This window comes from Anolis carolinensis, chromosome 5, assembly GCF_035594765.1.
Source record: "Anolis carolinensis isolate JA03-04 chromosome 5, rAnoCar3.1.pri, whole genome shotgun sequence".
Classification (NCBI taxonomy): Eukaryota; Metazoa; Chordata; class Lepidosauria; order Squamata; family Dactyloidae; genus Anolis; species Anolis carolinensis.
Window position 1 is genome coordinate 52,495,717 of NC_085845.1, and position 11,441 is coordinate 52,507,157.

The 11,441-nt window shown below is 37.4% G+C and overlaps 1 protein-coding gene across 1 annotated transcript in view; it reads left to right on the forward strand.

The window, feature by feature from the left end:
- The window catches only part of glrb (glycine receptor beta), a 44,509-nt gene extending 33,307 nt beyond the window's left edge, over positions 1 to 11,202 (forward strand). The window contains exons 8-10 of the mRNA XM_003221731.4: positions 1,676 to 1,828; positions 4,540 to 4,832; positions 10,326 to 11,202. Of these exons, the coding sequence (XP_003221779.1) occupies positions 1,676 to 1,828; positions 4,540 to 4,832; positions 10,326 to 10,622 (743 nt within the window). The 3' untranslated portion in view covers positions 10,623 to 11,202. The remainder of the gene's footprint in view (positions 1 to 1,675; positions 1,829 to 4,539; positions 4,833 to 10,325) is intronic.
- The last annotated feature ends 239 nt before the right edge of the window (positions 11,203 to 11,441 follow it).

An 11,441-nucleotide genomic window follows, 5' to 3' on the forward strand; every position in this document is an offset into this window, starting at 1 on the left:
ATCTGAAGACCTTTAGCAAGAGCAGGAGTGAATTTCTGACCTAACACAAACAGCTGAACACATAAAAGTCATATATAGAATGGAAAATGAAATAAGAATTTTACAATCTGTGGAATCCATTTATAAATGGCATAGAAAGTGTTCCACTTGCTAAAGATCATAAAAAGAGGAGAATCAAATAACCAGAATGTGAATGTCTTTAGTAAATTAATTGCATAATTCCTTGCCTTTTATTGGGTTGCATTTTACACTGGGTCTTTAAAGTAATTCTTTCATTTAAAATCATAAGCCATCAAATTTATTCATATTTTATTCTACTTTTATGACTTACATACTGTGTTGTGTGGGGAGGCTCGTTAAAGATTACTCATATGCTCATAAGCAGTGACATAATAAATTTTACATCTTAAGCAATTGCACTGTTATGTGAGTCAAAATCTTGCAGGTGTATTGTGGAAAACACAGTAGTTATAGTTTCATATGAACCATTTTTATTTTAAAAAATTGAGATGTATACATCCCTAATCTTTCTCTCAAAACACAATTTAGAAATCATTTCATAGATTTCAATTACACAAAATTGCAAAAGAGCCAGTATGTTATGTTGGCTATAGTACATCACAGCTGAGAAAATTTACTTTTTGGACTACAACTCTCAGAATCTCCAATCTATGCAGAAGTAACTTTTTCAAGTTCCAAGTATCAATATTTGTCTTACATGCATACTATTCAAGATCTAATGAGAGGTATCCATATATGGAAATAGATCTATTCTCAAGCGTTATTGTAGTACAGAGTTTCTCTTGCTAAAACCCAGTAGCTTTTCACTGCTGGTTTTGGTAATTTTTAGGTGCCCTTCAGGTTAATAGTAGAGTAGGGCCTGAATCCTGTTTCATCTGTTTCATCTGCTAGCAGGGCCTACAGCCAAGCGCCAGGTGCTCGATGGCTCGTGGGTCTGGCTTGCAGGGCCTACCTACAGTCGAGTGTCAAGCACTCAAGGGCCTACAAGCATTTTGTGCTCAATGCTTGATTGTAGGCCTTGCGAGCCTGACCTTCGAGCTATTGAGCACTCAATGCTCATAGGCCCTGCCTGCCAGGCCTACAATTGAGTACTCAACTGTAGGCCCAGCAGGCAGGGCCTACAAGCATTGAGCACTCAATTGTAAGCCCAGCTCACAGGGCCTGGTGCTTTACAGCCCAAGGCTTTAAAAATCTTTGGGTTTTTTGGACCTTGGACAGAAAAGTACATTTGTATAAGTGCCTGTTTCAATAAGCAGTGGACGGAAACGGAAACGGGGCCATATGAATGGAACAAATAGAAATAGTAAGTAATTTTATACAAATGCACAAGTCTAGTTAATAGTGGACTATAAGCCTTTGTCTGGTGGTAATAGTTTTAGTGGATTCTCCTTGTTTTTTCTCTTCACAAACTTAATTTGACCTTTGGTTAGGACAGGCTCCTTCTGATATCAACTGGAAAAACCTCTTAAAGCAGAGCAGGTTTCATGGGGTTCTTACAATTCCAATTCAAAGGAATGTGTTCAGAAATAAACCCACTCTCTTCAGTTGGACTTATTTCTGGGAAAGTTTGTATAAAATTAGGCCTAATCTTTTATATCTGAGATGTGGCAACTTGTTAAAACTTAAGTACTTAAACATGTTTATTTCTCCAAAGGTTATTACACGTGTGTAGAAGTGATCTTCACTTTAAGAAGACAAGTTGGCTTTTACATGATGGGGGTCTATGCTCCCACACTGCTAATTGTCGTGCTTTCATGGTTGTCATTTTGGATCAATCCTGATGCAAGTGCTGCAAGAGTGCCACTTGGTAACCTATATTTCCACATGCTGTCAGAACCACTGAATGCCACTTGTCCTTTTGGAATTACTTCAGTAGCAAGACATTTCATTGGTTACTGAAGGCAACTACACTCTCATGGCATGCTCTCCATTCTCATCCCAGTCTTCTCTTTTTCAGTCCCATACATGTCTCTACCTTTTAAAAGACAAGAGCTGTAGCCTTGTTCCTGTATCTGTTTCCCAAATCATCACTGACTTGTGTGAGTAAAACTGTAAGTAGAAATCTAGAAGAGATATAAAATCTGGGGTGGTGAGTAGATTACAGAACTTTGATATTTAAAGCATTAACCATGGAAAGAAAAAAAAATAAGTCTCCAACACTTGATGGTATGGAATGCTGGAGTAATGAAATGCTGTGTTATGCAGTCCATTTTGGGACTACAAGTAAGACACTTCCTAGACTCTACCAAGACAATGGCAGCTCGCCAAAAGTATCATGTAGTGATACAAAGTCTGGTTATGAAATATGGTGGAGCAGCTAGGAAGCCTTCACATTTAATCTCTGTATTTGCACAGTATCTGTCAGAAGCTAACAGTAACCTACTTGCCTATTACAATAGAGTCTCACTTATCCAACATAAACGGACCGGCAGAACGTTGGATAAGTGAAAATGTTGGATAATAAGGAGGGATGAAAGAAAAGCCTATTAAACATCAAATTACATTATGATTTTACAAATTAAGCACCAAAACATTATGTTTTACAATAAATCAACAGAAAAAGTAGTTCAATACTGGTAACGTTATGTAGTAATTACTGTATTTACGAATTTAGCACCAAAACATCGCAATGTATTAAAAACACTGACTACAAAAACATTGACTACTAACAAATATACTACAAATAAATATAGAATTGCATAAAATGAAATTATAATAACAACATTGTTGGAAATTAAATGCATAAAAAGTTCAGTCCTTGCTGCATAAAGAAACAGCTATGGTTCCGGGCAGGAGGCAGACTGTGTTGGATAATCCAGAACGTTGGATAAGCAAATGTTGGATAAGTGAGATTCTACTGTATTTTGCATTATGAAATATTTAAAATCTGTCCTATGATGAAGAATCAGTGCAATACCTGCAGAGATCCGGATATTTTTTTGAATCTTTCAGGTATGTGGTCCACAATCCCAGGTGGCATCTCCATAGCCCTCCCACATTCCCCCGGCTTAGGAAGCCCAGGGAGGTGGGATGGTAGTGCTACCCTTCCCTCCCTGCCTCCTGTTTCATCCTCTTAATGAGAAGTGATGATGTAATGGAACTTGGAGAGGAGAAAAGGGCTTCACTCTCCAAACTCTGTCGAATGAGGTGGGGTTTTGCTCTTGTGTGGCACAAGCTTGCATTTTTAATGACGGGTTGTGCCACATTTTGTCCTGTGTGGAAGCAGCCACAATTCTCCTTTCCATTACATTGTTTTCAAATGTCTGCTGCCTGAGGTGACTGATTTCTTTGCCTAATGGGAAGACCACTTCTATCTGCAGTGAGCAGCAAGGCAGGTCCTGATCTTTTACATGGCTGCAACCAAAGGAGCCAGGTGTGTATCACCTATTGACCATTGACAATTCCATGAATTTCATAAGATTTTCTTAGAAAAATAATATGTCAGTACCTTCCTGGGAAATATAGTCTACAATGCCTGTTATTTTTTGGCAGTCTGACATTCAAGTGCTAATCAGACCTGACCTTAATTATCTTTCAGGATCAGAAAGGATTTGGTAATTTTAGGGTAATCAATTACATATCACCCTTCCACCATGTCTTTAATTCCAGTAGCATATGCTCAGTAGCATATAAGCTTTTTCTGATGCCATCATGCTATTCATTCTTGAGCTTCTTTATGAAACTTGTTTCCCATAACCTTCAGTCTGATTATGCATTTCCTTTGAAATATTGGTTATTTTCTATCACTCTGAAGCTGAACCTTTTGGCCTATGCTCAAGATAAATAGAAGCTAGCAATAGGTTGAGTGACCTTCATTGCCCTATCAAACAAAGCTCTGAAAGCCAAGCAGCACTCTTTTCAGTCAGAGGATTTTAGATCTTCAGAGTTAGCTTTCAAGCTTGAATAACTACAAAGTTGAACATATATAAAGGCAATGATCATGAAATGCAGACAAAAGGGATAAATATTAGAATCACATATATTCTTATTTTTTTAAAAATGGAAAAAATAGAATTATGGTTTAACTTACACTGCTAGACCCTTCAAACTCTTTTGTGATGTATAGAATTAGTAGAGCACATTCAGAATGCTTTGATCTCTATACTCACTATCACAGAGTGATCCACCCATCTGGCACTCCATTGCCTTAGGCTCTTTCTGTGATACATAAAACTCCACTGAAGATTTTAAAATCATGGTAAAAACTAAGAGTAATCAGCAAAAGGATAATAATACTGAATCAGCAACAATACAACCATTTGTAGCTATCATTGCTGTGTGTATGCTCAGAAATATTATTATCAGTGGAAGTAACCAGGTCCATATTTCATCTTGTACATCCATATTCATATCCTGGAACATATATATGGTATACCATCATATCCTGTTCCCTTTGAAGAAATACTGCCATTTAGAGTTTGGCTGCAGAAATGCTTTGGGGGTAGCAAGGTACAAAAAAATTAGCAGTGCCGAAAGATCCCCCTTCCCCTTGATTTCTCCTCTTCCCTTTTCTTGTAGGTATCTTTTCTGTGCTCAGCTTGGCATCAGAATGTACTACCCTTGCAGCTGAACTCCCCAAAGTGTCTTATGTGAAGGCCTTAGACGTATGGCTGATTGCGTGCCTTCTCTTTGGGTTTGCTTCGCTGGTTGAGTATGCCGTGGTTCAAGTCATGCTGAACAATCCAAAGCAAATTGAATTAGAAAAGGCAAAGATTGCTAAGGCAGAGCAAGCAGAGGGGAAAGGTGGAAATGCGACTAAAAAGAATACAGTGAATGGCACAGGTACCCCAGTGCACATCAGTACTTTACAGGTATGCACCTTTCTTGTGTTGTTGTTGTTATGATGATGATGCTGAGTTACTCTGTTTTCAATCATTTCATGTAAAGTATGGAGCAGGCATGTAGCTGGGGGGGGGGGGCTTGAGGGGCTTCAGCCCCCCCCCCCCCGAAATTCTCAGGGTGGTCCGCGAAAAAGCCTTAAATTTATTATTTAAACTGTTATGTTTATTCCTATCATGATCTGATCACCATGCTCAATATATCCCATATGCATGGCGGTATTGAGATAACAATACGAAAGGTTTGCTAGGGTTGACCCTCTCCTGCTCAGACTCACCCCCCCCCCCCCCGAACCAAATTCCCAGCCCCTCCCGAAACCTGGCTACGGGCCTGGTATGGAGGTATTGTTAAATATATGTTACATGAAGAGTTTTCCAGAAACCATCCTTATCCAGACTCTTCAGATGTACTACATTTCAGTTGCCAATGGCCATACTGTCTGGTGGTAATGGTGATAAAAATCCCAAATATCTGGAACTTGAGGAAGTCTGACACAGAGTATACATAGGCATAGTACTTGGACACAGATGGTACAAAATACATAAATATTTTGTTGTGATCCTGCAGTGAATTATTTCCAAACAAACAGCTGCAAGTTGAAGCCATTTGCTGAAAGCCCCTCCAAAACACATGCAAATGCCAGAGTGGAAAGGAAAATGTGCCTTTGCAAAAGCTCTTAAAGTACCACCATTTAAAATAGTCTTCTTATCCCAAAATCAACAGCAGTATCAATACTACATATAATGTAGGGTTAGGCAAGGGTGGACAATGCAGATGGGTGCAGGGGATAATTCTTTGCCCTTGGATCCTGTCACACCCATATATACCGGTGATGCTTCCGCCACACATTCATTAAAATTCTGTGACGCACTGGCAAATTGACTTCCAGATTCCCCGAAGTGGTTTTACTTTCTAAAATAAGATTCTTAGAGTGTTCCTTATTTAGAAAAGAATGACACTCTCAGAATCCTTCAATTTTCTCAACGGAGGTAGCTGCTTCTGAATTGCTTTCAGTGCAAATATATATCTTTTTGTATTGCCATACACCTGCAATCCAGTGGTATGCTGCAAACTTCTGTGGAAACTACTAGTAGCTGAAGTGTGGTAGCTGGAAAGATGGTCTTGTGGAGGCTTGGAATGAAACTATTTCATGTTCTGGTTTCATTTTCACTTACTACTTCAACTTGCAATGAGATGGCTGAACCAGCTATATATTATTCACATTGGATAAGGTGAAATATAAATCAAATCTCTCATGCTATGAGCAGAGCTCAACCCACCAAACAGTCCATTGCCTCATTTGACTATCAATATTTCTAAGTCTAGACAGTTCAGTAGCCAGATTATGATCTTATCCATACAGCTTCTTAGGCATCTCCAAGTATCTACACTTCTGACCTTTCATATTATCTGGTTGTCTTCTCAGTGCCACTTTAGCTTGCTATATTCTAGAATCCTACCGAGAAACAAATTACAGTCTTGCACGCTCTAGTGATTCTTTGTGGCATCATCAGCATCTCCTACAAATATTTGTGATCTCGAAAAGCATGGGCACAGGATATGTTTCTAAATGGAGCAAAGCACTATATGTTTAACTGTTCAACTTGAATTAAAAATTAAATATGTCTCATAACTGTGACAACTGCTGAAAACTACTCTGTTGTTAAAAATGTAGTAAACGCTTGCTCTTCTCCAGTTCATCCCTACAGCTCTCTCTAACAAGTACATGATTTTATTCCCACTGGTGAAAACGTTCTTTTCTAGTTTGTATGTCTAGCACATGTGAAAGCAGTCATAACATTGCTTTCAATGAAGACTTTTTTTCCATTTCTCTTAAATATTTGGAATTTGGAATTTCAACTCTTTTTGAAGATACATTAATGTGAGAATTACTATACACACATATTGATCTATTTTATAGATTTTTTGATGCAAAATAAGGGACTTCTGGGAGAACAAATTTTACCTTAACATACAACTGAGGGTTGAGGCCAAATAATAAATCTCCCCCTAATTTTACACATATTGTATATGGCTTCCCTAGATGCTCATTTGTTCAGTGACAACCTGTGTAAAGAAGAGGTCTTTGCAAATATGGAAATAGTAGATTCCATACAAGCTGGAGCTACAAAAGAAGATGATTTCAGTTGTAGATCTCCATAATAATGAAATAAATCTTCTTACTCATTTTCAAATGTGATTGGCCACAAATCCCTTGCTGTAATGACTTATAGACCTTTCTTCCACTCAAGAAATGACAGGGACTAGGGATGTCATAACTTCTAACAAAGATAGCCATGCCCTTCCTTTGATCCCACAACTTCAGAGTAAATTATGGATTCCTTCTGGGATGCCTAGAGCCTATGGCCATGTTGTATTCTGTTCTAACACAGCAAGAACACATGCACACACAACTGCACTATATCTGAAGGTCTCCTTTTGTTATTGATAAAAAATATCAAGGCTGGTGCCCATCATCATCTTTTTCGCAGTGAATTCTATACCTTCCACAAATCAGTTGCAATGGCCTGATGAATACTGCAGGTGTACCCAAAATGCTTTTACTATTATATGAATTCTGTATTAGTATTTCTTCCTATAATTACTTTTACTTGTCAACGTGAGGATAATATCTCAGTGTTGACAATTTCTCATTTCTTTAGCATGTGTTGCTAATAAATCTTTTCAGAGGATGGAGAATGTGTGGCTTTGCAGAATGTTCTGAACTGCAATTTTTATCATTCATCACTATTGACTATGTAGTTCAACAACATGAGGTACATTCTCCACACTATATATATGCCATATGCAAATTCTCCCTCTTCTCTCTCCTTATATGATCAGAAATAACCCCCCTGGTGGCACAGCGGGTTAAACTGCTGAGCTGCTGAACTTGCTGACCAAAAGGTTGCCGGTTAGAATCTGGGGAGCTGGGTAAGCTCCCACTGTTAGCCCCAGCTTCTGCCAACCTAGCAGTTTGAAAACATGCAAATATGAGTAAAAAAATGTGGGATAAAGTCCTAAGCCTGTCTTTCTGTTTGTCAGTCTGTTAATCAAAACCTTTAAAAAATTCTGGGAATAGGTAGGTAGGTGTAATGGAAAAACTAATTATAATGTGGATTCTGTCTAGGTTTATTATGTTGATATTATGGCAAGAGCGGGCAGGAGTTGGCTACATCTGATTGGTCAATGCATCGCCATGGTTACGCAGCCTTGCAGTAGAAATGTATCCATTTTAGAGTGGCTAGCAAGAAAAAGGGCAGAGCTAGCTGGGAGGAAAAAGGGAATTTGAAAGTTATTCAGTCTCTAGCCAGGGAGCTAGAGTGAAGAGGATCTTTTTTTAAGATTGAGGCTTCAGTTGTAGTACTGAAGGAAAAAGAGACTAATTTGAGTCTAAGTCTTCAGCCAGGTGAAGCTGAGAGAAAGAGTGTCCTATGGGACTAGGTTTTCATTTAAACTATCAATGGAAAAGAGTGATTATAAGATATAAGTTATCCAGCTGGATGGCTGAGGAGAAATATACATTAGAAAGAGAAGAAAGTTGCAAATTGAAATAAGTTAAACTGTTTTGGAAGTTATATAATAACAGTTTTATGTATAGTGAAAGACAATAGCAATAATACCAAGAGGAACTGAAATGAAGTACTTTGTAACAGATACGCTTATGTGCAAAAGATTTCATAAATAAACATTTCTTTATTTTCAACTTATATATTAAAGTCTCATGTCAAGTTACAGGACTGAAGTTGCATTTCTGAAAGTCGGCCGGAGATTATATTGATGAGGAGAAGTTGGAAGTTACATATTGATTCCAGGATTTAAGTTACACAGCAAAGAGATATATACAAACATTTAAAAATTGAATCCTGTAACAAACATATAAAATTAAAGGTGACACAGAGTCAGTGATAGCGTATTCAGGCATGAACTGTAAGTCACAGAGTTTGTGAGAGTTCTCTCCCCTTATCGGTCGTGTCACGGTTACATATTAATAACTGGTGGTAGGTTACTCAGCCAAGGCAACAGTTATATATTTCATCAGTAGAAGTTGGTAAACAATTTTCAGATACAGTCCCATGCCCACATTATGCAGAACATTGCTGTGAGTTTACCAAAACATAAATAACCACGGTATGCTTCCTTCTCTCCAAGTGGTCACTGATGGTCTTTCAGGGTTCATAATTGCAAGAAAACAGTCTCGGCTGTCACTTCCATTTGGTTCTTTGGGTTCTGGGTGTTGTAATAGTTTTAAGGCTTTTTGTTTGTTTATTTGAATACAAGGATGGTTCTTTGGACGCTTTTGAAGAAAAAGGTCACATTTTTTTTCAAAAAACAAATGAAGTCCCCACAACTATCTACTCAGTCCTAGAGAACCAATTCTGTAATTTACCAGGCTGGGATTTTGTGGTTTTCTGGTGTCTATTAAAGTGTCTAAATAACAATTATGGCATATTAAAATATTTTAGTAATATTTCTGTGCAAAACCCCCGCTAAGAGTAATGTTGCACAATAAATTAAAAGGAGGAAATATGCTGCTAACCAACAGATAATTATGGGCAGATTATACTGCTAACTTTAGCAAAACACACAGCATTTAAGGTCACTGTCCCATCCATCTCATCTGATTATTTGTTGATGACTGAACTGTGTTTGCTGAAATAATAATGGCTTTGGCAGATGATAAATTGCCATCTGAAAACGATTACTCCTTTGTATACAACCAGTCTTTAAAGAAAAATATTCATATTTTCAAAAAATGGTTTTTGTTTCTAATATTGATTAGAAAGGGGTTAAATATTTACATGGTTTGTCATTGCTATGCATACATATGATTGTTTCTTTACTGTTTTTGCTATAGTCTGCAATTCATATATTTGACTTCTGCCCTACATCCGTTGATATAGTTAACTGTAATTGGCAGCTGAGCAGAGAGCTTGTGACTTCATTAGCATATCCTTTTAATTACCTTCACACTTTTAGAACTCTGGCTGTCCAATAATAATGAGTTAGGACAAAGGAGCTTGCTGTATTCAGCATGAAGGCCATGATGAATGAAATCTCTATCGAGTTGGGTGGATTTATTTCTTTAGTTAAAGTACTTATATATTGCCTTTCATCATGTCCATCCCATAGTGATTTATAATGCTAATTTAAAATAAAATAAGATGTAAAATTATTTAACACCAATAAATCAATAACACATTTAAATCTGGATTATAATATTGACAAAATATTGACAGATTGGTATAGTTTGCTTTCTACTCAAAGAATAGAGCAAAACAAAAGTTGGGATAACCAGGATTCTGCTGGCCTATGTCATCAGTCTATAATACAGTCCTAGCCACTCAAATTACTGTATGTTATGTTTTCTTGTTACTCAAAAAAAGACCAGTGCATTATATTAAAACTTCATTTACTTGTGACTTCTAAAATATCTTCTTCTTTTTGTAAAAAAACCCCCCTAGGTTGGAGAGACTCGATGTAAAAAAGTGTGTACGTCGAAATCTGACTTGAGATCCAATGATTTCAGCATTGTTGGAAGCTTGCCAAGAGATTTTGAACTGTCAAACTATGACTGTTATGGAAAGCCCATTGAAGTCAACAATGGGCTTGGGAAATCTCAGGCAAAGAACAATAAGAAGCCTCCTCCACCAAAACCTGTTATCCCATCAGCAGCAAAGCGGATTGATCTTTATGCAAGGGCACTGTTTCCATTTTGCTTCCTGTTCTTCAATGTCATATACTGGTCTGTATATTTATGATAAATCTTTTTTTTAAAAAAAGAGAAAAAAAGAAGAAAAAGTGTGCAATATATGCCATACCATTCCATCATGAAGACCAGTCTGCAACAATTACTTGCATTTGCAAAGCAATATACTGCATTTTAGATGCCATAAGCGATTGTAATCGGGGGTGGGGGGGAAATGGCATCATGATTTTGAATGAAAGCATGACACTGCAATGTCTGTGCTTGAACCAACTGTTGTATATAAGTGTACAGCGTACATCCTGCTTTAGGAATATATGAAGGATAACGCATACTACATTACTGAAGCTGGACAACACTCCCTATGAACATAACCAAGAGTCAAAGTGTTTCTGATAACGAAACTGATGTGCACGCCGAGTATCAGTAAGATCAATATTCTAGTGTATGTAGTATTTAAAAGTTCTCCTTATGACTTTCTAAGCCAAAACCCATCTTGTTCTTGTATAAAGTTAAATGGCACTGTGGAAGAACAAGCTGATGTTGTAATTCAAATTATGTAGAGTTTGTAAGTGGGCAAAGTCTATATTAAGCTGATCTTGTTTATGTGAAAAATAAAGATCAGAGAATTAGTAGTTTTGCAAAAGCATGTCATTTATTAACATTTGAATTGCTGTGGGAAAAGATGTGATCAAAGGTGCTTGTCATATGCATTGGACTGAGACTGAAGATTTTTAGGCAATCTGCAAAGTCATTTATTGCACAATTTTAAGACTAGAGATAAGCTGCCACCATACTCTTTTGTATGCTCAGTTTGGAAGCAGAGAATAAAAACATGCAATAAGAAAGTACAAAACAAGGGTGTCAAAAAGAC